The sequence below is a fragment of the Notamacropus eugenii genome, chromosome 1, assembly GCF_028372415.1.
Source record: "Notamacropus eugenii isolate mMacEug1 chromosome 1, mMacEug1.pri_v2, whole genome shotgun sequence".
Classification (NCBI taxonomy): Eukaryota; Metazoa; Chordata; class Mammalia; order Diprotodontia; family Macropodidae; genus Notamacropus; species Notamacropus eugenii.
Genome location: NC_092872.1, coordinates 757,277,515 through 757,302,842, shown reverse-complemented (window position 1 = coordinate 757,302,842; position 25,328 = coordinate 757,277,515). Strand labels below are relative to the sequence as shown.

Here is a 25,328-nt window from a genome sequence, read left to right as displayed (position 1 = left end):
GATAAACATGACCCGAAAGAAAGAACCATGGCCATGGAGGGAGTGAAGGTCAATAAAGAACTTCAGCACGAAGGATATAGGAAAATCCCTCTCAGGGGTTAACATGCTTTCTGTGACCTGCAGGACTCTGTGTTTCTTAGAGAAAGCTACAACAAAGGTGGGGGAAGGAGAGGGAGAGGATAACAGCTGAAAATACAGGAACTAAAAAGGGCCTAAAGAGTTGGAAGGGCCACGAATGAAAGTCTAGAATAGAAAGGAAGAATGAAAAATGATGAAAATGAGGGGAATAAGCTATTTTAGAAATAAGCCCATAAAATGAAATTGTTAAAACTAACAACCAAAAACAAGTGAGAGGTCAGAAAGGAAAGTTGGCTGCTTACCTAAAAGGAAAAAAAGAGAGAAGAATTAAATAATTAGATAAAAGCAAGAGAGAAAAAAGAACAAAACTCCAAAACTATGGAAAAAGATAAAAACTGAGAAGGAAGCAGGGTCTGAAAGGCAATGTCCCTGTGAGGACAGGGACAACCTTAAAAAGATGAAGCAAAAATAAAAATTCAATGCTGTATTTACAGAGGAAAAGGAGAATAAATCCTAAGTTGGAAAGAAAAAATACAAAAGACAAAAGGAAGAAAATAGAAAACTCTTATGATTTTAAAAGTGCAATTAAGCAATCCAAAGAAATGAAAAAGAGTGGTAGATGGAATAAGAAAACAAAAGCTCATGATCTGTTCCTTATAAGAAAGACATTAAAAAAAAAGCAGGCATGAACAAAATAAAAGTGAGGGAAGGGCAGGAAAAAGGAAATCCCCAACAGTAGGAGATGCAATCCTGGGATGGCATTAGAAAAAGTAAGAAAACAAACATTCCAAACGTAAAAAGGATAAACAAGGAAACTACATTATACTGAAAGGAACCCCGACAACAGACTACTCTCTATATCAAGCTCAGTTGTACCAAAGGTCTTAGGAACTCATAAACTACCTGAATTAGGTGAAGACACTGACTGCAGTGCCATGATGGCAGATTTCAGTGTCCATCTCTCAGCTTTGGGCAAGTCCAACAGAAAGGAAAGCAAAAAAGAAAACACAGAATTGAAAAAAATTGCTACAGAAACTATACTAAAAGAATTATGGCATCTCCTAAATGTACATTTAAATACACATATTTCTTAGCATGGCACAAAACTATTGTAAAACTCTCTTTGTACTAAGGTAAGGAGAAACCACAAACCAATATAAAAATGCAAGCATACTAAACGCGTGCTCCACAGACCATAATGCAATGAGAATCGTAATTAAAACTGAAAGGCAATTAAAAGGCAGAGACCTAAACAGAGACAACAGTGAATTCCTAAGCAATGAGTGGTTAAAAGAATAAGTCATAGGAATAATTAATAATCGTGAAGGAAAAGGACAACGATGAAACGACATACCGAAATTTTGGGAGCCAGCTAACGTAGTCCTCATGGGAAAAGTTACAACCCTACAAACAAACAAGAACAAACAGAAAAAGAGAGGATGGATGAGCAGCGTATACAAGCCCAGCCCCCTTCTACCTCTCAGTACTGCTTGTTTCTCTGAGAACTCTTCTGAGGTGACATCTCCTCCCGAAGTCTTTCCTGAACCCTTCCTCCCCCTCCCCCATTTACCTTTTACTTATTTTGCATGTATGTATGTACACACTGTCATCCTTGATAGAATGAGAGTAGTGACTGGCCATCCCATTTTGGTCTTTGTCTCCAGGAGCTGAACATGGTGCTCGGTACACAACAGCCCCTTAACAAATACTTGCCAGTTGACTTATTAAGGTAGGAGAGATCTGTTCAGAGTCCACAGGAAAGGAACTGCTGGATAAAGATAGATTGAGAGAGGAGAGATGATCTAAGGAGTGGGAAAGATCCTGGAGCAGATGAGAGGAGATGGGTTCCAGGGTCAGTCAGTCATTCAACAAGCGTTCCTTAAGGACCCGTCAAATGCTTTCCCCACCCCTTCTTTTATATTCCCCTCTCAAAAAGTTCACAGTCCAATGGGAGACAACATGAAAACAATGATGTAGGAATGGAATATATGAAGATAAGCTGATAAGCTCAGAGGAATAGGCAAAAGGTGGTGCTTTAGCTAGGAAGAGAAGAAAGCCAGGGAAGCACGAAGCAGAGATGAGCACAAGAGGCAGGAGACTGCCCTAAGCAGGGAGACTGAGGGCGGTGTGCCAAGAGCAGCAAAGAGGCCAGCGTCACCAGATCCCGAAGACACGCGGCTCGGTAAGGTAAGAAGGCCAGAAAGTCAATGAAGCCTTGGCTGGGAAGGGTTTTACATTTGATCCTGGAGATAACAGGGAGCCTCTGGAGTTTTCTGAATAGGGAAAGTAGTAAGATCACATTGGGCTGCTTCAGATCAGTGTGACAGCTGAATGGACAAAGCACAGGTCTGAGGAGAGAACTGAGTTAGGGAGACCAATTATAAGGTGAGTGCTGCAATAGTCCAGGGTGCCAAGGAAAGTTATCCTTAGCAAGAAAGGGCGCTTCTTCCACACTTAATCTACGTGCATCCACATCTGGCAGGAACAGAGTCCAGTCTTTTGATGAGTCTTCCTCCGCTCCACAATACTGCTTTTCTCTTTCTGTTGTGGAGACAATCTCCTTCTTGGTGCCCTAGATTTCCTCCACCTCTTCTTGAAGTAAGCATCAGTGTCTACACTTGTTGAGGTGGTAGTAACAAATAATTGACAAATCATTCACAGAAGAATACAGCTGATGGGCAGATGTCCAGTTACAAGTAGCCATCCACTAGCCAGTTGCTTCAAGAAAACATCTCCTTTGCCTCTGGGACAGCCAGAAAGAGTGAGCAGAACTGTCCCAGGGTGAAGGCATCTCAAGTCTCCATCCATGCTGGATGTAGGGCTTTTAGCCATCCTTTAACAGCCTGTGAGGCATTTAGCCAATTTTAGCCACTAAGGTAATTCCATTTTTATCACTAATTGCCTTTTAGGACATATAAACAAGCTTCTCTCTCTTTTGCTTCCAATCTGGGTTGTAGGTAAAGATTATTTCTCTTCTACAAGGCTCTATAAATCAGGAACATCCATTGATTTATTGGGCAGAACAGGTTCTGGATGCACAGTATAAGAAACTTCCTGATTGTAGGATTGGCCTCTTTATTCTTTTTTGGTTATATTTGTCATTGAGGTTGTTGCGAGGTGTGTTTTGTAGAATTGCCTTTTGAATTTTTATATTCTGCCAGTTAGTACTTTAAAATGGTCTTATTTTCTTCTCATTAATGAATGATCTATAGGTTTTGGTTTATTCAGCCAGATGACACTTGCTCTCTCCACCTGAAGATGAGTGAGTCAAGAAATGTTCCATCCTTCAGCGTGCCAGGAAGTAAGGAACATCACAAAGGAGAGTCACACTTAGCACTCCCATTCTGATCTCTGAGAGGCTATTGGATCATGCGAATAACCTCACGTTCCTCCCTGTATATATCCAATTTCCAGAAGGATTCAGAAACTTCACCACAAATATCTAACATAAGAATGTTTGGCCTGATACTACTGAGGCTACATCTGTTCTTAGTATAAACAGAGGACTTAAAACTTCAAGGATTTCCACAAAAGACTCAAATGTTGCAACTTCAGAAATCTCTAATTCAGCCTGGAAAGGATATGCATAATACACATACATACAAAAGGATATCGTTTTATGAAGTATATTTAGCATTCTCTTCTCCACAGTACCTAGCACAGTGTGCTATGGATATGGGAGAGGCTTGATAAACATTTGTTCATTTAATAAGCTATCTCCAGTACCTTTCAGGTAGATGTACTAATACAAACATCTGTCAAGTCCTTGCCTTTAAGAAGCTCACTAAGTGGAGGGAACAACATGTAAATGATACATGTGAGGTATCCACAGAGTAAGTGGAAGGTAATCTGGGAGAGATGGGAAAAGGCCTCCTGGAAAAGGTGGGGTGTGCACTGTTAGGCAGGCGGCCAAAGAAGACAAGAGGGGGAAGGCAAGGGCAGATTGTTTTTGACATGGGACAGCCAATGCAAAAGCCCAGAGTGGGGAGATTGAGTGTTGTGTTCAAAGACCTAGCAGGAGGCCACAGTGCCCAAGTACATGGAAGGGGCTGAAGTTTATGAAGACTAGGGAAGGGGTGAGGTTGGGAAAATGCCGAGAATAAAGGCTGGGTCACTGGGGTTCACTGAGCAGGTGGGGCTCACTGAGCAGGTAGGGCTCAGGGTCAGGCCTAGACTTCAATAGAATCACTTTGGCATTGGAGTGAAGGATGGAGTGAGGAGAGACTTTTGGCAAGGAAGAGAGCTGGAAGGCTTCTGTAGTATTCCAGGCAACGTGGCAAACCTGACCTAGGTTTACAAAACAGAGAGAGGGGAACATAAAGGAAACAGGTGAGGCCTGACAAGACTTCCTCAGGCTCTGGACATGTGAGCAATCTGGCAATGAGTGGCAGTGCCTCAGGTAAGGCCTAGGGTTAGACAGATAGATCTGGGAATCATCTGTGTAGACATGATCACTGAACGTATGAGAGCTAATGAGAATACTAAATGAAGCAGTATACAGTTGTGGTTGTTCAGTTTTCAGTCATGTCTGACTCTTCACAATCCCCTCTAGACTTTTCTTGGCAAAAATACTAATGTGATTTGCTGTTTCCTTCTCCAATTCATTTGCCAGATGAGGAAACTGAGGCAAACAAGGTTAGGTGACTTGCCTAAAGTCATACGGCTGAGTGTCTGAGGCCATATCTGAACTTAGGTCTTCCTGACTCTACGCCCAGCACTCTATGCACTGGGCCACCTAGTTGCCTGATGGTACTGGAATAAGGATCTGCAAATTATGGCAGATTATCAGGTACCTATGAGTTAAGAAAATCTTTTCTGCATCTTTAAATGAATTTTTATTCTTTTAAAAATGTAAAAACCATTTTTAGTTCAAGGATCATACAAAAAGAGGCTACTGCAGAGATGTGGGGAGGGAGACGGGAAGGAATGGGGAGGAAGGAAAGAAGGAAGGAAGGAAGGAAGGAAGGAAGGAAGGAAGGAAGGAAGGAAGGAAGGAAGGAAGGAAGAAGGAAGGAAGGAAGGAAGGAGGAAGGAAGGAGGAAGGAGGAAGGAAGGAAGGAAGGAAGGAAGGAAGGAAGGAAGGAAGGAAGGAAGGACATTTATCAAGCACCTACTAGGTCCCCGGTATTGTGCTAAGCACTTTGCAGATTTGATTGATCCTCACAACCACCTAAGGTATTCTTATTCACATTTCACAGCTGAGGAAACTGAGGCAGACACAGATGCAGTGACTTGCCCTGAGTCACACAGCTAGTATCTTCGCTAGATTTGAACTCAAGTCCTCCAGACTCCTTGTCTAGGCACCTTAAGCTGCCACCCAGACAACTATAAAGCTAGAGAAAAGAAGAAAGTGAGGCCAGCGCAGGGGTGACAGCCCCAGAAGGACTGAGAGGAGGAGGGAAGGAAGGGCACAGGGAGAACGGCTCTCGGAAGGCTGACGGGTCATGGGTATCCCAGGGCTGTGTTGTTCCTCATTTCAGGATTACAGCAGGAGGCTGGATCAGGTTTGGAGGACTGGCTAGGTCATGGGAAGGCAGGATCCCATCCCAAAGGAAGCAAAGCTCAACGGGGAGGACCAACGGGTCAGCGGAGACACATGCAAAGGTCTGCGCTGGAATCAAACTCCCAAACAAAAACAAGGAAAGTCAAAGACAAACAACACACTGATGGGGGAAGGAGGCCGGGCGGAATCCGGGTGTCTTGGGGGACTTCGGCTGCAGCTCGGTGACGGCGGAGCGCACCAGCCTCGGGACACCTGTGATGGGGCTGATATTGACAACCCCAAGCAGGCTCCGCCCCCCACGTGCTCCGCAAACTACGAGTCCCAGAGGCCACCGCGCCGGAGGGCCGCGCATGCGCCAGCGGCGCCCGAGCCATGGTGGCGCTGAGCTCGGCTCTGCTGGCTGCGGCCCTGGGCGGGGGGCTGTGGTTGGTGGCGCGCCGCTACCTGAGGCCCGCGGGTCGGGCCGCGGCCGGCCTCATGCGCGGCAAGACGGTCATCGTGACGGGCGCCAACAGCGGCCTGGGCCGGGCCACCGCGGCCGAGCTGCTGCGCCGCGGCGCCCGCGTCATTCTCGCCTGCCGCGACCGCGGGCGCGCCGAGGAGGCCGCGGCGGAGCTCCGCCGGGAGCAGGCGCTGGAGCGGGCCCGGGCCCAGCTGCCGCCCGCCGCCGAGGGCGCACCCGCCGGGGAGCTGATCGTCAAGGAGCTGGACCTGGCGTCGCTGCGCTCCGTGCGCGCCTTCTGTCAAGAGGTGCTGCAGGTGAGTGGGGCCGGGGGAGGGGGGAGGCTGCTGGTGGGAGGAGCATGCGCCAAGGGGGCCGAGGCGTGCAGGTGAGCGGGGCGGCAGCCTCCCACGGAGGGGTGGGTGGAACCTGCAGGTGAGATCTTCGTCCCCTCCCTATGGCCGGGGCCGGGATTGCCGACACCTGGGGGCGGTCCTTCTGCTTTGGGGGAAGTGCCCAAGCCGGGGCGGGAGCGGGGAAGGTGGAGTCTGAACCAGAGCCTGGGAGTCCACCCGGGGTTGGGAGCCGGGGAGTGCAAAGGCGCGGAGGCAGGAGATGAAGGGCCGGAAGGAGGTGCCTGTCTCTCCTTCGCAGTCGGACGGAGCCCCTGGAGCTTCGCGTGAGCTCGGGCTGCCGAGAGGGGGGAGACTGAGGCAGGGAGACGCGGAGATCAAAGGAAGGGCAGGAGCAGATAGAAAGCAGGGGCATTCTCCGTGAGACTGTCCCGCGTGTGTGTTGGTCAGGTTCACGCAAGCAGACGGTGCGAGAGGCGCCTGAGACCCCGAGGCCGGAGGGGGATCGGCCAGCCTCTGTGCACGAACCAGGGCAGAGCGGGATGATACATTGTTACTGTTTGGGGGTGGGACAATGTAACACAGAGGACAGTCTGACCTGCCTGATATGCTTGCACGCTGGCCACCCGGTTACGTTACTGAGGGAGAAGAAAGTGAAAGCAGTTCATTTTTCATAACAGAAACGAGGGGAACAAAGATGTGAAGGAAGCAGACGCTGCGGTATTGGACCTTAAACTGACTGTGAGGGGAGAGCGTGGCTGAAGTGTGAAAAGAATGCTTTGGGGTTTTTTTAGTTAAAATGTTCTTGTGTAAATTAAGCTGTATGGCCGAGAACAGGAGGAATGCAGAAAGTGGAGGGGACGTGAAAAGCCGTCATAGACGATCTCTGAGCCAGAATGCGATCGGGTTGGAATGTTGCTGTGGTGTGGGAAAGGATGAGCCCGCTGATTTAGAAAAACATTTGGAGCTGTCCACCGTCAGAGGAGCCGAGGAGAAGGGGAAATGGGCATAGGAAGGTCTTACACATATGTGTGTGTGTGTGTATGTTTGTGGATCTCTATGTGTACACACACACACACACACACACACACCCACACACACCCACACCGAATTGTAGGTTTCTTTAGGGTGAGGGAAAGGGAGGGAAAAATTAAAGTAAGAAATGCACTTCAGAGAAAAGAAAACCAACAGGGAAACAAAGAAAAGGCGGCAGCTTTGAAAACCCTGTGTAACATTTATTATTGAGGTTTTCTTGAAATGGAAATTTACTGTTTTATATTGGATCCTCTCTCATGGTCCGCTGTATACATGGCGGTGGTTGTTTTGTTTTTTTCTCTCATTTTGTATTTAAATTTAAAATTAAAAAAAATTCCTCAAGAAAAGGAAAAACATGGAAAACTTGAACCTATGAAGGAAGAGAGATCACAAGTGGAAATTTGAATAGTATGGTCCTATGTGTGTAAACGCATGTATGTGTATATATGTGTGTGCATTTATAGATATGTATGTGTGTGTATACACAACAAACACTCCATATGCATATGTTTAATTTTAGCTTTCTTTTTAGGATAAGGGAGAGGGAGGGAGGAGAAAAGTAAGTCAAAAGAAAACACACAAGGAAGCACAGAAAAGCTGGAGTCGTTATTCTATAGACTTTCTTGAAATGGGATTCTGTTGCTGCATATCTGATCCTTCCTTTCGTTCTGCCGTGTACACGGCTGTAGTGGTCTTCTTTTCTTTTCTTGTTTTGTATTTAAATTTAAAGTGTTTTAAAAAATTACAAAAAATAAATTTAAAAGTGCACAGATCATAGGCTGTGCCTGTGACTTAGGCCCATAGTGCATAGTGCTTCCTACAGGACTCAGCACAAATGTCTGTCATCACCATCACCGCTTCGTATTGTACTGGAAATATTTGGGGAGGCAGTGAGACGAGGAGAGGAAGGGAGTAATTACAGCCAGAAAGGAAACAAGTCACCCCTTCTTTGTGTATGATGAGATGGTTGGCTTGGAGGACACTAGGGGGCTGATCTCCAGTGAGGGTGAAGTGATGAATAATGAGCTGACTTGCAAGACAGAAATACACCCACACAAATGATGGGCACTTCTCTCTGTGACCGACAGCACCCAGCAGAAAGAGGTAGAAAGAGGAGCATTGTCGAAAATGACTACAGAAGGCATCATTGACGGCACTCTGCCCACCAGAGTGCTAGAATCCGGCTACACAGATAGAGTCCCAAACAACTGGAAAACTAGCCATGGCTCGTGCCTGGGCCCAGTCTTTAAGTCTTTAAACTAGTAAAGTGTCAAATTGCCCTAACTGTATACCTAAATGGATACACATATTCTGTGCCACACTAGTCAGACTATGGAGGGGTTACTTTCTGGATCTCAACAAAATAAGAAATAGGTTTGTCTGGAAAAAGAAAAGGTCAAGAATCTCAAGGGAAATCATGAGGAAGAAGGCTTAGCAGTGCCATTTCTAAGTCTATGATAATAGACACCCAGGCCGTGATCCTCAGAACAATTTGCTCCTGGGTAAGAAATAAGGAAGGCATACAACCTGCAGGAGCCAACAAACGTAACAGAAGCCCAGTGTTGGCTAAGACCAGAGATCCCGACTGCTGAGTCAAGAACTACTGCTGGGCAAACCCAGAGGGACACCTGGGAGAGCTGCCTGGTAGAATTCAGGTAGAGACCAAGACAAGATCTTTGTGATTGTGTGGCCTAGAGGGGCAAGAGGGGCTTCATGAACATGTCAGAGGAACAAGGAAGACATTTCCTTTTAGATCTTTCTATAGGAGAAGAGTTCATGACCAACCAAGGGATGGAGATTCAAGTAAACAAGCATTTATGAAGTGCCTATTATGTGACAGGATCACAGAAGATAAAACATACAGTTTTGATGACACAAAATATAAAAGTTTGTACATAAACAAAGCCAATGCACCTAACTGAGGAGGAGATTAGGTAACCAGGGAAAAGTACTTGCAACAATTTTCTGTGATAAAGTTCTCTTTTCCAAGACAGATAAAATAAGAGCCATTCCACAACTGATAAATAGTCAAAGGGTAAGCACAGGAAGTTTTGTTTATAAGGAACATGTCTAAACTACTGATAGCCATTTGGAGAAAAAAAAATGCTCCAAATCAATAATAGCTAGGGAAATGCAAATTAAAGCAACTCTAACCCTCAGACAATAACTTGACAAAATAGAAAATGACCAATGATGAAGGTGTTGTGGGAAAACAGGAACATTGCCTTATACTGATGGTGGGACTGTGGGAGGGGCCAAGCTCTCCTGGATAATATTTTGGAAAAGAGCCCATAAATTTCCAGAGCTATTCATCCCCTTTGACACAGTGGTGTCTAATAGTAATAGTAATCATTAACTTCTGTGTCTTGTTGGAGTTTCCTATGCACTTTGTACACGTTTGATCCCCATAACAGACAAACTGGGGACAGGTCTGGTTATTATTCCCATTTTACACTTGAGGAAACTGAGGCGAGGAAGGAGAGAGGTGACTCACTCATGGTCACAGAGCTAATGAGTGTTTGAGGTGAGATTTGTACTCTGGTTTTCCTGACTCCAAGTTAAGAGCCTTAAGCTGTTCACCACCCACTGCACTGCTGCTGCAAGGCCTATATCCAAAGAGACAGGGAAAGGGAAACCCCGTGTTTAGAGCAGCCTTTGTGCAGTGGACAAAGGGAGTGCTCACCTATTGGAAGGCATTTGGATAACAATGCAGCACTACAGGCCTTAAGTGGTGATACAGGGACAGCTCCAGAGAAACCTGGGAAGACTTGGTGAACGGAAGCAGAACAGTGACCCTGGAAAGACCGAGGATCAGTGCAGTGATACACAGTGCGGAGCACCCACAGGCTGCACATTTGTTACAAGGAACATGTTTCTTCCTCCTCTCCCTGCCCCACCATGGAGAGGAAAGCAAAGAAAAACTAGATTTTTGTCAACTGAAGAATTTTCAATTAAAAAATGATGCTTTTGGGAAACCTTCCAAAGGGTGAGAAAAAAAAGCACTCCTTTCCTACTCCAAATTCCAATGTCTTTGTGAATATTGCAAGAAAAACAAAACTCAGGGATTCCAGGGAATGGCTGACATTGCCCCCTATTAACAGTGACAAGTAGGCGTGGCATGTGTCACACTTTCCTTCTATTCTCAGAGAAGAGAGAGGCAGCATGGCCCAGTGGTGGAAGAAGACCACTGATCCCCAGTGAGGGGGAGCTGGAGTCTGACCAGAGGCTGCTGCCTACTTTGAGAGAGCTCATTCCTGAGGCCTTCCTTATGTGCAACCTATTGCTTGTTTGGAACCATCTCAGAACAAGTCTGACCTCACTCTCTGATGCCTTCACTGGAAGCCTCCCCATCCTGGAAGGTCTCCTAGGGGGTCTTTCTTCACAGTACCCCTGGTCCTTTCATCATACTGATTGACCAGTCACGGACTTTCACTAGCATCTTAATAACCTGCTTATTATGAAGTTCCCAAAATTGAACCTGCCCTCCAGATGTGTTCAGAGCAGTGCAGGGAGACCTGGCTGTCTTCTGCCCTGGGGTTTGGGCCTTTCAGCACAGTTTAGGTTCAGAATGAACCTTGCTGGACCACACCATATTGATACCAAGCTTGCAGTTCACTAAGACACCCAGATCTTCTCTTCCCCCTCCCCCTTCACCACCAAAGGTGACCTGATGTCAAGCCAGGTACTCTAGCACATGGGAAGGGAATGACCACGTGACCTGAGAGGTCATCGTATAGAGAATTCTGAGTAAGGGAACTCCTGGAAGCATCAAGATCTCCCTGATCACAGCCCTCTACCCACAACTGAAGCTCATGCCCTTTGGAGGGAATATCCAGGAGGAGCCAAATGATTCTGACTGGCACCTCCTGAATGTGCAAATTAGCCAGTGTAGAGATCTCCTTTGCACTTTCTCTCCAGGGTGACACTTGTAGCCCTGGGCACTTTTCCCTGTCCCTCACTGAGAGGCAGCAGCCTGCAGTGTAACAGTGTAGCAGTCCTCAGAATCATTGAGGAGCCCTCCCCTCAAGAGCTTTGGTTTATATTGGTCTGGTTTTCCAGTCATTTTTTTTCACTTGTGTCTAATTTTTTTGTGACTGCATTTGGGCTTTTCTTGGCAAAGATCATGGAGTGGTTTGCCATTTCCTTCTCCAGCTCATTTTACAGATGGAAAAATTGAGGTAAACAGGGCTAAGTGACAGGGTCACACAGTAAGTGTCTGAGGCCAGATTTGAACTCAGGCAAATGAATTTTCCTGATGCCTGGTGCTCTATCCATTGTACCTAGCTGCCCCCTTATATTGGTTGTGTCTATTGATAATTGCCATATTATAAATTAAAATATCCTAGTGTAATTATTAAAATAATTTTGACCTTACAGACCCCCTGCAAAGGTCCCTAGGACCACCCTGTGTAGTGGATAAAGGAATGTCCTTCAAAGCAGCAAGACCAGAATTTGTCCTGCCTCTGTCATGTAGGCTGTGTGACTCTGGGCAGATTTCCTGACCTCTCAGTGCCCCAGGCAGCTTAAGGGATATTGGGAGAAGGAGTTTCCTTACTGGGAGCTCCCTAGACCAATAAAATTGCAGGATTGGCTTCCTAGCCTCACCCAACAACAAACTGACCATTTTTAAAGACTCCCCTTTTCCGTGCCCAGAATCTAAGCATCTTAATTTGTTGGGGTTACAACAAGTCCTGAAAGGAGTGTTAGTGAGCTATAGTCGATTGTAGGAGTTCATCAGGCTTTCTTCTATCAATCAGCCAGATTTATTAGGCACTTGCAGGGACAGACCCTGCTTCAGAGGCTGGAGATTTCAGACAGAAGTGCAGTTAGGGCCTTGAGACCACCTGTGCAAAGACCTGGAGGTAGGAGAGGGAACAACTAATAGTCTAACTGGAATGGAGAATGGCTGACTCCTTAGAAGTCCCAACTTTCTTCAACTTGAGTTCAGTCATTGCCTCTTATAAGAGGTTTTTACTGTTCCTCTCCCCATCCTTGACCCCCAACCCCTACATACTAGTAGCTGCTCCTGCCCCACCTCCCAAAATTAACTTGTATTTCTTCCTGCTTTTTACATATGCTTCTATGGGCACATGTCCATGTGGGAAACACCATCTGGAACATCAACTCCTTGAGGGCAGGCCAAAGCTGCTTTGCTGGTGTTTTTTGTATTCCCAGCTCTAATTGCAGGGCTTTATAAATGCTCCCTGACCAATGGGTGGATTTTGTATGATTCTGGACAATAGGGAGCTACTGAAGACTTTTGGGGAGCAGAGTAACATCGGGGTGCAGAACAGACCTAAGTTGGGGAGCTTAATTAGAAGTGAGGTCAGAGGCAGTGAGGGCTGAACTGTAATAAGTGAGAAATGTTACGGGGTAGAATCAACAAACCTGTGAGCTTAGAGGGAGTGGGACAAGGTGAGGAGAACCCTCTGAGAAGACAGAGCAGGTTCGGCTGTAAGGCTATAAGGCTTGGCAAGAAATATCACAAGTTACATTGGGATGCTGCATTTGAAACTCCTTGGGCTGTCCTGTGACAAGCAGAGAGCTGCCCGAGCCAGAGATTTTCATCAAACCTGTGGAAGTAGAAGAGATTGGGGGAGGGACAGAGCCCTGCCCCTGTCCCCAGCCACCCTGAGGGGAAGAATGGATGGGGACCCAAGCTCAGTATCTGAAGAGGAGCAGACACTTGGTAGGAGGCAAAAATCCAGGGTGACAAGAGAGGTCACCTCAGTTAGGAGGAGCCCCAGCCATTTACAAGGCAGGCGTCCTGAGCCACCTAGGTGGAGGGAGGACCCAGGTTCTTGAGCATTGCTGGGTCACCATAGGAACACTTCAGTAATGAGAGGGTTTGTTCCAAGATGTTGTAGAAGCTGGGCCTGTTGGTGTGAGATGGATGGAGACAAGTCCCAAAGTCACATGTCTGTGCTAGCTGATCACCTGGGTGTCTGCCATGTTTCTCTGGACTTCCTGTTGGCAGAATGACTCCATTGGGCAGAAAGTTCTGAAGATTGTAGCCAGTCTTTCTGAGTGAAAAGGGAGACCTTGGGTTTGAAACTCTAATAGGCACTACTTTGACATCTTTTGGGTCAGCGATCAGTTGGGATAAAGTCCTCATCTGACCTCTTTTCTTTGCATTTCCAGGAGGAGCCCCGGCTAGATGTGTTGATCAATAATGCAGGGGTCTTCCAGTGCCCGTACATGAAGACAGAAGATGGCTTCGAAATGCAGTTTGGAGTGAATCACCTGGGCCACTTCTTGCTTACTAACCTGCTTCTTGACCGCCTCAAAGACTCGGCCCCCAGCAGAATTGTGGTGGTTTCTTCCAAACTTTACAAATATGGAGAAATCAATTTTGAAGATTTGAATAGTGAGCTAAACTATAATAAAAGTTTCTGTTATAGTCAGAGCAAGTTGGCAAATATTCTCTTTGCCAGAGAACTAGCCCACCGCCTAGCAGGCACAAATGTTACTGTAAATGTGCTTCATCCCGGGATTGTCCGAACCAACCTGGGGAGGCATATAAACATTCCCGTGCTGATCAAGCCACTTTTCAATCTAGTGTCATGGGCTTTTTTCAAAACCCCTGTAGAAGGAGCCCAGACCTCAATCTACCTGGCCTCATCAGCAGAAGTAGAGGGTGTATCAGGAAAGTACTTTGGAGATTGCAAAGAGGAGAGCCTCCTGCCCAAAGCCATGGATGACTCTGTAGCAAAAAAACTCTGGGATATCAGTGAAGTGATGGTGGGCCTTTTGAAGTAGCTCTGGGGATTCCGAGGAGGAGAGTCAGTGAGGTAGTGCAGGCCAGGCCTTCTCTCAGGGACATCCCTGTTGGGACTGAGACGCTTAGACACTAAATATGTTGCATGGTCCTCTTGATGTGAAAAAAAATTGGAACCTTAAAAGGCTCCACTGCAGGTGGTCCCAGCCAGATCCTTGGGGCTACCAAAAACCAGTGGTCTGAGTGCTCTTAGACTAGCAGCTGTTTAACTTTTAGCCGAGCATATACTTGAACTAAGAATTGGGTAGTCATGGCACTGCCAGGGGTCACTGGTGCTAAAGAGCACACCTGGGGTGGGACCCAGAATTGTTAGAATAAACACTGTTGACCAAACTTGGCATTGTGTGCTTTCTGGATGATAAACGTCCCTCCCCAATGTTGGGTTTCCAGCTTCTAAATGGCCACCCTGGTAGGTGACAAGTAGCATTGATCCCCATGCTCCTGGAGAAAGAAACTGAGACTTGGAGCATCTTTGGCCCCATCCTTGGGGCTTTACCTACTTCCTCACACTGCTGCTTCACTCTCACTTTAGATCCCAGGTAATTTCACAGGACCAGCAGCATCAAAGCCCCCTTCTTCATTTTTTAAGTGACTAGTTTTGGTTTTTTTTTTTTTTTTTAAGTGTTCTGCCATCTCATAAAAATGCAAAGAACTCGATGTACAGCTTGCAATGCACCCACTCTCGTTGTTATGCTGGTCGAGGGTGAGAGCAGCTGCTGCTTTGAAGTCCATTTTTAGGTCTTTCTCAGCATCGACTCTCTGAGCATGGGGGGATCCTAACAGATCATAAATCACAGCTGCTTTCTGTCCAGGCTGGACATGGGGCTTTGTAATCCAGGACTGGTAACATTTGTAGCATCCCAGGTGTGGTCAGTATGGCTGCATCCTGTGCTCCCCGACTTCTTCAGAAAAAATGTTAATCCTACAAAGGGGTCTGCAGAGCTTAGCAATATGGACAGGAAATCAGTTCGAATGGAACATGGGAAAATCGGAGCTAATAAATCTGTCCTACACCTCGACTTCATTAAAAGGGGCTCTTTATTTCAAGGAATGCCATCTTTTCTGCATTTGGATACACGATGCCTTTCAGTGGATTCAGATCTTTTCCCCCCAGAGTGGGGAAAACCGCTTTGTGGCAGTGTTACAAAATGGGGGCTATTAATTTAGTAATGATGAAAAATGAAGCACTCATCTGGGAAACACTAAGGTCAGCTGAGCTGCCATTTGGAAGACATCCTTCCCACCCTGGTGTTGGAGGAAACGAGGCATTGCAGTGGCCTGCAATGTGTGGGATGAGCAGCTTGCCTGGCCAGTCAGAGTTGTGAATTCTCTCCCTTCTTTCTCCTTGCCATTGCTTGGCTCTAGACTATTTACGGAAGGGATGAAAATTATTAATGTGATGGTTCTTACTTTTTGCAATCAGCCGTACTTAAAGGTGGTTGGAGTGGTAAAGAGAGCTGTTTTCTTAACCATCCAAGGTGGGCAGTTACACTTTCTTCTGGGTCTCACTTTTCTTTAAAGCGAGCTTTTACCGGGTGATCGAATTAATTGACAATGTCTGAGACAGACTAATGTAATAAAAGAACTGGATGTCATTTGTGTGACAATCAGGTTGTGTCTAGCATTGGTTCAGGTGGCATATGGTACTATGAAGCCACGCAGAACAGTTCGAAATGCAGAAGTAAGTGAAAACACTTTGTTAGGCAAAGAGCTCACAAACCCCATGCACCTTTAGGATGAGGCCACCATCAGACCTTGGTTTAGAATCATGACCCACCAGCCAGTTTGCTTGCTTCGAATCCAAAACCAGTAGAACAAAGAGCACAGGACCTGGTAGAAAACTTAGAGTACCACAAGCCAGCTGGGGGATCTTGTACAAACCTCTTTACTTCTTTCTGAAATGAGGTTAGACTAAATTTCTAATGCCCTTAGACTGGCCACTGGGGCTACTGACCGTAATGAGAAATAGTAGCTAACTGCCAGGAGGGCCAAGCAGCCATAAAGGATACAATCTACCCTGAGAATATTACAGGACAGTGTAATATAATAAAAATCATTATAATAATAACTGGCATTTATGTAGTGCCTTCATGTTTGCAAATATTTTTCTTATTCAATACATCCCTGGGATATAGGCACTGTTATTATCCCTGATTTACAGTTGAAACTGAGGTAAACAGATCAAATGACTTGCCCGGGGTAACACAACTAGTAAGTGTCTGAACTTGGACTTGAACTCAGGTCTTTCTGACTCTGTCTAGAGCTCTCACCACTTTACCATCTTAGCTGCTTTGTAATCATAATGATGACCCCACCCAAGGTGTCAGGGTGAGGCTTGGTAAGTTTAGTGGCTCTTACATTGGAGGTAGGGGAGTTTAGAACATCCAACAAAAATGGTGGATCTGAGGTTTTGATACAAATCCTCAGGTATCTGGAAAATTCACTGATGGGAGAATCTTCATTCCTCTATGATGTCAGTAATTAAAGTGCTGCTCACTCACTGTATGTTGCACAATAGTACAGACCATGCAGTTGTGGGGGCCTGGGAATCAGGAGTGGAATCATCTTCATTTCTGAGTGCTCGGGGAGTGCCACGCTTTCTCAGTGCTCCAAGCCCTAAGTGGATTCATCTGTAGGCATAGCCTGTGTAAAGGCAAAGGAATATGTGATTAACAGCCTCAGTCCTGGGGACAGCGACGTCTTTTTAAAAAGGCACCAGTGGGTTCATGCTAGAGTGGTTCTCCTGTAAGCCAGGCATCTCAGCTCCTGTTTCTTCTTTCTGTACCATTTCTAATATCGAGGAAGCTTTTTGCGGGATGATCCAGGAAGCCTGGACAGCATGGTTTGGTTTGGTTTGTTTGGTTTTTGTTTTTAATCTGCCTCCAACTAGAGTTTTGGTGTGAGAAACAGCAGCTATCTTCCCCAAGCCCCTTGTCCCACCAACCTGCTGTGCCTGGCTAGAGATCTGAAAACCTGCATTTGAATATTTAATTGATTCCAAATGTCCTCAGGAACACTCAATTTGGAGTGTGTTCGTAACCACCCATTAGGATGCTGCCCCCCAGACAGCCTCAGAAGTTACAACAGGGAGGGGGGGTCCTGTTAGTTGTAGGTAACATGAAAGGGAGTTTAATCTTAGCAGGAAGAAAGACTGAACCGATTTCCATGTGACTGAAAGGGCTTTCAGTCACATGTGTTCTCAGTAGTAATAGCCTTCACTTAACAGAAAGGTCAGGACGCTGAGGACCTGTGTTTGCCTCCTCAGAGGTCCTTCAGCAGCACCCATCATAGCCCTGGACGATGTGGAGCCCAGGAAGCCTGAGCTCTTGAGAGGCCCATGTTCGTTCCCTAGTCAGCATCCAGAGACAGGCTTTGAACTCGAGCCTTTTTAACCAAGTTTAACTCACTCTCCCAAGGCTGCTCTGCCACTGTTGGGGCAGATACGATGCCCATGACCCAAATCTCCATATAACCAAGAGACCTAGCGAGTTTGCATCTTGTCTCTGTCCCACCCTTCCCATGTGGCTGAGGCATGGTCCTTCACCTCCCCTTGCCCCTAAATTCCTCTTCTGAGAAACTAGGGAGGACCCTGCAGCCCCATCTCATTCAGGGATGCTCTGCTGCCTTGTAGTGTGCTCAGGCTCGAGGATAGAGGTCCCAGTAGACCTAGTGGAAGCTTACTGGCAGGGCAAAGTGAGCTTGCTTGGGACCTATGGACCGTTCTGCTGCACAGAGACTTAACATTTCTGGGCTGGGAAAAAGTCATCTATCTCCTGTTACCCAGAAAACAAAGCTTCCTTCCCTAACGATGTCTGTCCCCCTTAAAGTCATCACTGACTCCAAGTCCTTTGCCCCCTTCTCCCCGATATGATACCTAATATCACCTCCTTTACCAGAGCTATTCTCTTCTCATACCCAAACTATCCCTGGACTGCCCCCACTCCCACCTCTGCCAGAAGCAGGCCTTCTGAAATAGCGGTTGAATTATCATCTTGGACTTGAACGTGAATGTGAATGAAATGGAATGGAATGAAACTCTGTTCCATTGTAGGCCTCCAGCTCTGCTACATCCAACTCTTAAGTTTGAAATTAAGATACGCAGCCAGCTGGTCTGACCCTGGAGTCAGGGAAACTTGAGTTCGGATTCAGCCTCAGACACCCCCAGCTGTGGTGGCCCAGGGCCGGTGACTTCATTTCTGCCTGTCTCTGTTTCCCCATCTATAAAATGGGAATTGTAGCAGTAGCTACTTCACAGTATTGTTGTGAGGAGTAAAAGAACTGATAGTTATAGAGTGCCTGGCACTGAGCCTGGCACATAGTGCGTAGGATATAATGGTAGTGGTGCTGCTATTACTGTTACAGGGAGGGCCTAGCAGGATTTAATGATCACCCAGGGTCACTGAAGTGCCAAAGAGCAGAGCAGAAGCCCGAACCCAGATCATTGGATTGTTGCATTGGGTGGTAGCAGAGCTCCCCAACTAATCTGGAGACCAAGGCATCACCAACAGTAATGCCTAGAGCACTGTCAGTGAAAACAGCTTGTATTTACGTAGCATTGTTTGGACCAGACTTGGGGTTTCACTCGTGTCAGGAACTCTGCCTTCTTATGGCCCGAATAGGGAAAGCGTCTTGCCCCAGGTGGCAGCCAGGGAGTGTGAGTCCTAGGTGGGATTTGTACCCAGGCCTTCCTGACTGCAGAAGGGGCTGCATTTCGGGGTCTCTCATGGGGTCTTACAAAAGATGTGCCTCTTCTTTGATTTCCACGACATCCCTCTGGGGTATTTTATGAGAAGCTAGAAGTTGTGACTTGCCTACAGCCATGCAGAGCTAGTGACATTCCAGGGAGCCAGGAAGACAGGAAGCCCTAGCAGTTCCACCTAGGACAAGTCACGCCAACTCTCTGTGCCTCAGTTTCCTCATTTGTAAAAATGAGATGATTGAATTCAATGGCTCCCAAGGTCCCTCCTAGATTTAAATGCTTACTTCTCTAATCCTAAGGGTTCTAGGCCAGGCTTGTACCCAAGCCTTCATGACTCCAGGGAGTTCTGTGTATGCTCAGCAGCTTGCTACTACAGACATGATGGAAAATGATGGCTCTTTTCAATGCACCCCCAAATAAAGGGATTGGGTCAACGGAGGAGCAGAATTCCCTGTTAGTGGTGCACAATTATCTTTGTGTCTCTGTATGTGTTTATATGTGATTTGTACAGGGAAACACATGATGGTCACTTTAGATGGAATGTGTGCCTTGACACGTTGTTGGTGGACTGGGAAAGCGGCAAGCCCTGGGAAATGGGCAGCCTCGGTGTTTTGTGAAAAAGCAGAGCCCCTTTCTGTGGTCCATCCATGAAAGTACAGGAAGCGGCTTCATGTCGGAGGTGTTGGGCTGCAGCATTCTGTTGACAGAAGCCGATTCTGCCCAGGGGTTTTGTGTTAATGTAATCAAACACTTCAGAGTCGGAGGCAGCCCTGGAGAGCCCCAGTCCGCCCACCTCAGAGTTTATCTTTAGCTCATCTGGAAGAGTTTATTTTAAACATTGAACATTGTTTGCTGCTGTTGAAATGAAAGTGAGAGGGTCGCCAGCTTTCTTCCAGGGCCATCTGGCTGCCTTGGTGATGGAGCGTGGGCTTGAATCCGTGTAACCCCGGGTGGGGGAGCTCTCGCCTGGGTGTGGGTCATGCAGCTGTCTTGGCTGCACTTGAAAGAGCTCCCACAAGGCTATCAGAGCCACAGGATAGGGAGATGATGGGCTGGGGGAAGGGAGAAGAGGAGAAGGTTGGCTGACAAGGGCCGTGGGGGCCTTTGGAAAGAGCAGCAGGAGATAAGGGCAGGGAGGGCGGAATGTTCCAATGCCTTCCTCACCAGCCTGTGCCGGGCCACCTGGGGTCCATCCAGACGGGGCAGCGAGCAGGAACAGAGATGCACTGGGAACATCCTTGAGGAGAGTGACCTGAACTTCTTAAAGACACACACAAACTTCGATGAAGAAGGATGCAAAAGAATCCTCAGTCTCCAGCACACTCAGGCTTACATAGGACTTTCCAGAGCTCCTCTCCCAAGAGCCCCTGGGAAGCAGGCACTTCAAGGGTCATCACCTCCACTCTGCAGATGAAGGGAATGAGACTCCTGCCCGGGATTCTAATAATAGCTGGCATTTCCTATAGAACATGAAGGATGGCCAGCGCTTTATAATTACTGTCTCATCCGGTCCTTAAAACCACGCTGGAGGTGGGCGCTATTGTTATCCTCACTTTACAGATGAAGAAACTGAGACAGATGGGGGGTTCAGTGGGCCACCCAGCTCATGCCACATATGTCATGAGGTCTGGATAAGGGCTGCCTGTAGTTACACGGCTAGTTCATGTCTAATGGGGCATGGCTCTCTCCACTGCGCTGGGATGCCTCCCCACCTGGGGTTTGCACAGGAGTTGGAGGGGGTCGGAAAGCCTTACCTGATCCCTGACTCCTACACCTGAAGGATAAGATTGCCAGTGTGAAAAGAGTGGACTTTCCGAAAGCAGATGTGTGCCAGGGGAAGCTTGGTGTGCAGGACAAGAATTCTGCCCTTGTGAGATTTTGCTGTTCCCTTGTTACTGAGTAGAAAGCAGAGGGTGCAGCAGTGAAGGGAGCTGTCCCAGGTCACACAGCTTCTAACAGAGCCAGGAATCCAACCCAAGCCTCTTGATTCTGGACCCAGGATTCTGACCACTCTACCCTAGCTCCTGGACCCTAAGGCAGGAAGCAAGCATTTATTAAGCACTTCCTGCGTGCAGACATTGTGCTGAGGACTCAGATGTCAGACTCTGGGAGGGGCAAGCTCACAGGCTTCCTGAAGGCTGGCTGTTGGTCGTGTTTCCTAAGTGGGAGACAAGTTTCTAAGTCATTTCTGTGTTGTCCTTGTCAGTGAGGGTCAGGGCAGCTAGGTGGAGGCATAGTGCATAGACCTGCTGGTCTGGATTTGGCCTCTGATGCTCACTAGCTGTGTGACCCTGGACAAGTTGCTTCACCCTGTTTACCTCAGTTTCCCCAAATGTCAAAAGAGCTGGTGAAGGAAATGATAAGCCACACTAGTATCTCTGCCAAGAAAACCTCCAATGCAACGAAGAATCGGACACACCTGAACACTGATTGAAGGACAACAGAGAGGGCTAGGAGAGGCACAGTTTGCTTCCTGAATCTGATTTGAGTTCTCGCTTGCAACCCTTTCCATCAGAGTTGATGCTCATGAATTCATCCAACGAACATTTAATGAGCCACTGGCAATGAGCCACCTTTCTTTGCACCCTTTCCCACTGCTGCAGTGAAGGGTGAAACCATCCATTTCCCTTTGGCTCTGATCAGAGACTCTCCAAAGCCAAGGTCTCCTCCCTGGACCACCTTGCCCAGCTCCTTCCTCTCCTTTTCCTCACCATTCCATTGGGCTCTTGGAAAGCCCCTGTTCTCTTGCCATTGCTAAGGACTGGGGGGAAGGGGGGCGGGCTGTCCCCTCAGAAGTGAAGTTGCGTGCATTTTGTATTTATGTCTGTGTGCACGGATGGTCTCCTCCCCTCTCCTCCTCCCCCACAATATAAACTCTCTAAATTCTGCAGATGTCCAGAGCATGTAGCCAAGTCACACAGGAAGTTAATGAGGACCCAGTTTACTGAATGTGGTATCTTAGTTGAGATCTGGCATTCAAAGTCCTCAGTGACCAGGCTCCTCAGTGCATGTCAAGTCTCTTCACAGCTTACAGGAGGCCTGCACAACATACAGCCCATGTAAGGGATTTCAGGCAGCCAGAGGAAAATGGAGAGGATATAAAAGAAGGGAAAGATGTAAGGAAAACTTTCCCACCTCCCACTTGTCACTCTTGTGCCTTTCAGGTACTTGGCAGGTGGGCTGCCACTAGGTACTCCCTCCTGTTTGTCACATGACCCACAGCATAACGTCATCAGTCTGTCTCTAGTCTGAGAGGAGAGATTTCATGGTAATTAAAAATCTTAAGTAATAAATGTAATTAACTGATATTAATTGAAATTTTCTTTTTTAATATGATTTATTTGCAAAATAGTTTAATCACTAATTATGCCTTTACTTGGAAAGTGAGCCACTAAAACCTATCTGCGACCTTTAGCCTATTTTAATTTTGGCTCCTCCATGCTGGCATGTTGTGCAGGTCTGCCTTAAACCCTCCTACCTCCCCAGAGACTCTTGGATCCAGCTCCACCAGCCTCCCTCCATCTCTCAGCTCTGGGCATTCTCTCTGGTCCTCTTCCAGGGCTGGCGCTCGCCCTCCTTGTCTCTGCAGCTGGCTTCCTTCAAGTGTCGACTATAGGAAGCCAGAAACCTTGCCCTGGTGTTCATCTCCAAACCACCTGATTCATACCTTGTTTGTACATGGTTGTTTGCATGTCATCTGCCCTCCCTGGGAGGCGACCTAAGGACAGGCACTTTCTTTGTATCCCCAGCACTTAGCCCTGGGCCTGGCACATAGTAGGTATTTCATCAGTGCCGGTTGACTGACTTCACCTGTGTGCCTTTGTACAAGTCACCTTCCCTCTTTGAGTGTGTTTCCTTGTCTATTAAGTGAGTGTTGGTTGGGCCAGATGATTCCTAGTTTGCTCTCATCTCTGACATTCTGATAGTCTGAGTCCCCTGCAGATGATTTCAGTGACTGCCCCATAGATCACCACATTGTTCTCTTAGCTTTTGGCACAGTTTGCTAAGTTCTTTCTTCCCAACATCCCAATATGCTAAGTAATGTATTATTGCCCCATCATGCAGAGAAGGTAACAGAGGGTCAGAGAGAGAAGTGATTTGTGCTCACACAGCTGAGGAAGAGCCTGCAGCACCATTGGAAGGCAAGTCCTTCTGAGATCAGGCTCAGAACCTCCCCATCATTCCTCCCTGCTCCTCTTCTGTGCTCACGGATCCCTGATTACTGATGCCCACACCAACATTCCAATCTCCATGACTAATAGTCATTATTTAACATTTGTTGAGCAATATGTTGAATACTCAGATAGTTGGGTATATGCTAAATAATGTTTCATTGGCCATCCTTCTTGCACCATCTTCAAGGCCCAATGCTGGCCAGGAACAGATCAATCATCATGGCTCTTGTCCGAGAAACATATTTCTCTGTGATTGGTGGGAGGAAAACTAGGACAGAGACATAGAGGGAAGATCAAAAAGCTGAAGATGGCTCAAGGAAGAGGTTTGAGAAAAGGCCAGGCCACTGTGACAAAGTGCCTGAAGAGGGCGATTTTGTTGTTGTGAGTCATTTCAGTCGTGTTCAGTCCTTTGTGATCCCATTTGGGCTTTTCTTGGCAAAGACACTGGAGGGTATTCCATTTCCTTTTCCAGCTCATTTTACAGATGAGGAACCTGAGACAGTGAGGGTGAAGTGACTTGTCCAAGGTCACACAGTGAGTGTATATGGCCAGAGTTGAACCCAGAGCTTCCTGACTCTAGGCCTGGAGCTCTGTCCACTGTGCCACCTGACTGCCCTAAATGGAAATGGACTCCCCTTTGAAAGGGAGTGAGCTCTGAGTTCTTGGAGGTCTTCAAGCAAGCTTGTCAGGAATATTATCTTGGCCGTGAACGGGTTGGACTAGAGGCCCTATTCCAGGTCTACAATGTGGGCCCTGGGGTACACCCTCTCACAAGGAGGTTCTGTGACCCCAGGACAGTGTAGAGAACCTTAGAACCAGCACCCTTGAGTTTGCATAGGACCATCAAATTGAAGCTGAAGGGAAAGGAGACACCCTCTAGAACAAAGGAAAAAACTTGGTGGGCTTGGAGTTGGGAACTTGGATTCAAATCCTGGTTGTCTGATCCTCATTTTGAGGTTTGTTCTGCATGTCTTCTACTCTTCTAGCTCTACATTTAGACACTGTGATTTCGAGGAAGTCACATAACTAATAAGAGGTGGTCTGGATTTGAACCCAGGACCTCTAATTTCAAAGCTAAATCCAAAATTCTTTCTTCCATATCAATCTTTCAGTTTTGATTGCCATGTAACAATGTATCATGTCTCTTCTCTAACAAGTGTCCTTTGTGGAACAGGTTTTCTTTGTAATAAATTGCACCATTCAAATAGGTAAGGAAAGAGAGAGGGAAAGAGAGAGAAGAGAGAGAGAGAGAGAGAGAGAGAGAGAGAGAGAGAGAGAGAGAGAGAGAGAGAGAGAGAGAAGGAAGGAAGGAAGGAAGGAAGGAAGGAAGGAAGGAAGGAAGGAAGGAAGGAAGGAAGGAAGGAAGGAAGGAAGGAAGGAAGGAAGGAAGGAAGGAAAAGGGAAGGAGGAAAGAAGAAAGAGGGAAGGAGAAAAGGAAGGAAGCAAGGAAGAAAATGATTGCTTCCCCAGGCCACCCTATATACTTTTTCTGTCAACACAATTGAATAGAAAAGACTTCTGCTTAATATCTCTAACTGTAAATTACCAGTCTGGTTAAAGGAACCCGTTCCCAATGCAGCACACTGATTTCGTGCCAGAGTGAGAGAGATCATATTTCATTGAGATCGGAGAAATTGCCCAAACAATGGAGATGTCTGAGTTATATCATAATGCAGTGATCAAAAGAAATATGTTTGAGGGCTCAGATACCCCGGGCAAACCCGCGCCTCCGCCCAAAACCCAGAGACTTTAACTCTCCAACATCTGCAGGGAGTCCAAAGAGATTAGAAATGCCCTGTTATGAAAACAGACTAATTAAAGACTTCAAATACCGAGAATAGTTTTCCCGCTATGTAACGTGCCCAACTGATAACACAGCTTGACATCGCTCATATTATTCCACTTTTCAAAAAATTTCAGTTGGGGGAGAGATAATACAGAAAGTTTCTGGGTTTCTTTCTTTTTAAGAAAGTAAAAATCAAACCTGAAGTCAGCTTTCAAATGCATAGTCTTATCATATTGGTTTTATTAACACAAATAGCTAATGGAATCATGTTTCCGTGCTATAGATATTGTCTTTCTTCCCTCCCTCCACCCTTCTGTACTGTACTTCAGGGGTTGGTGTGTATATAAGAAGATCAAGATGTGGTGTGATAGGACTTTACAATGTGTAAACACTTCGCTTACATGATCTCATTGGAGCCCCATGGCTGCCCAGGAGGAAAGGACAATAGAGACTGTTTTCCCCACTGTATGGAAGAGGCT

General features: G+C 46.7%; 1 protein-coding gene across 1 annotated transcript; it reads left to right on the top strand.

Moving 5' to 3' along the window:
* The first annotated feature begins 5,917 nt into the window (after positions 1-5,917).
* On the top strand, positions 5,918-14,522 carry RDH14 (retinol dehydrogenase 14). The gene is made up of 2 exons (XM_072645030.1): positions 5,918-6,340; positions 13,553-14,522. The coding sequence occupies exons 1-2, from the start codon at positions 5,954-5,956 to the stop codon at positions 14,168-14,170; spliced, it is 1,005 nt and encodes a 334-aa protein (XP_072501131.1). The 5' UTR covers positions 5,918-5,953; the 3' UTR covers positions 14,171-14,522.
* The last annotated feature ends 10,806 nt before the right edge of the window (positions 14,523-25,328 follow it).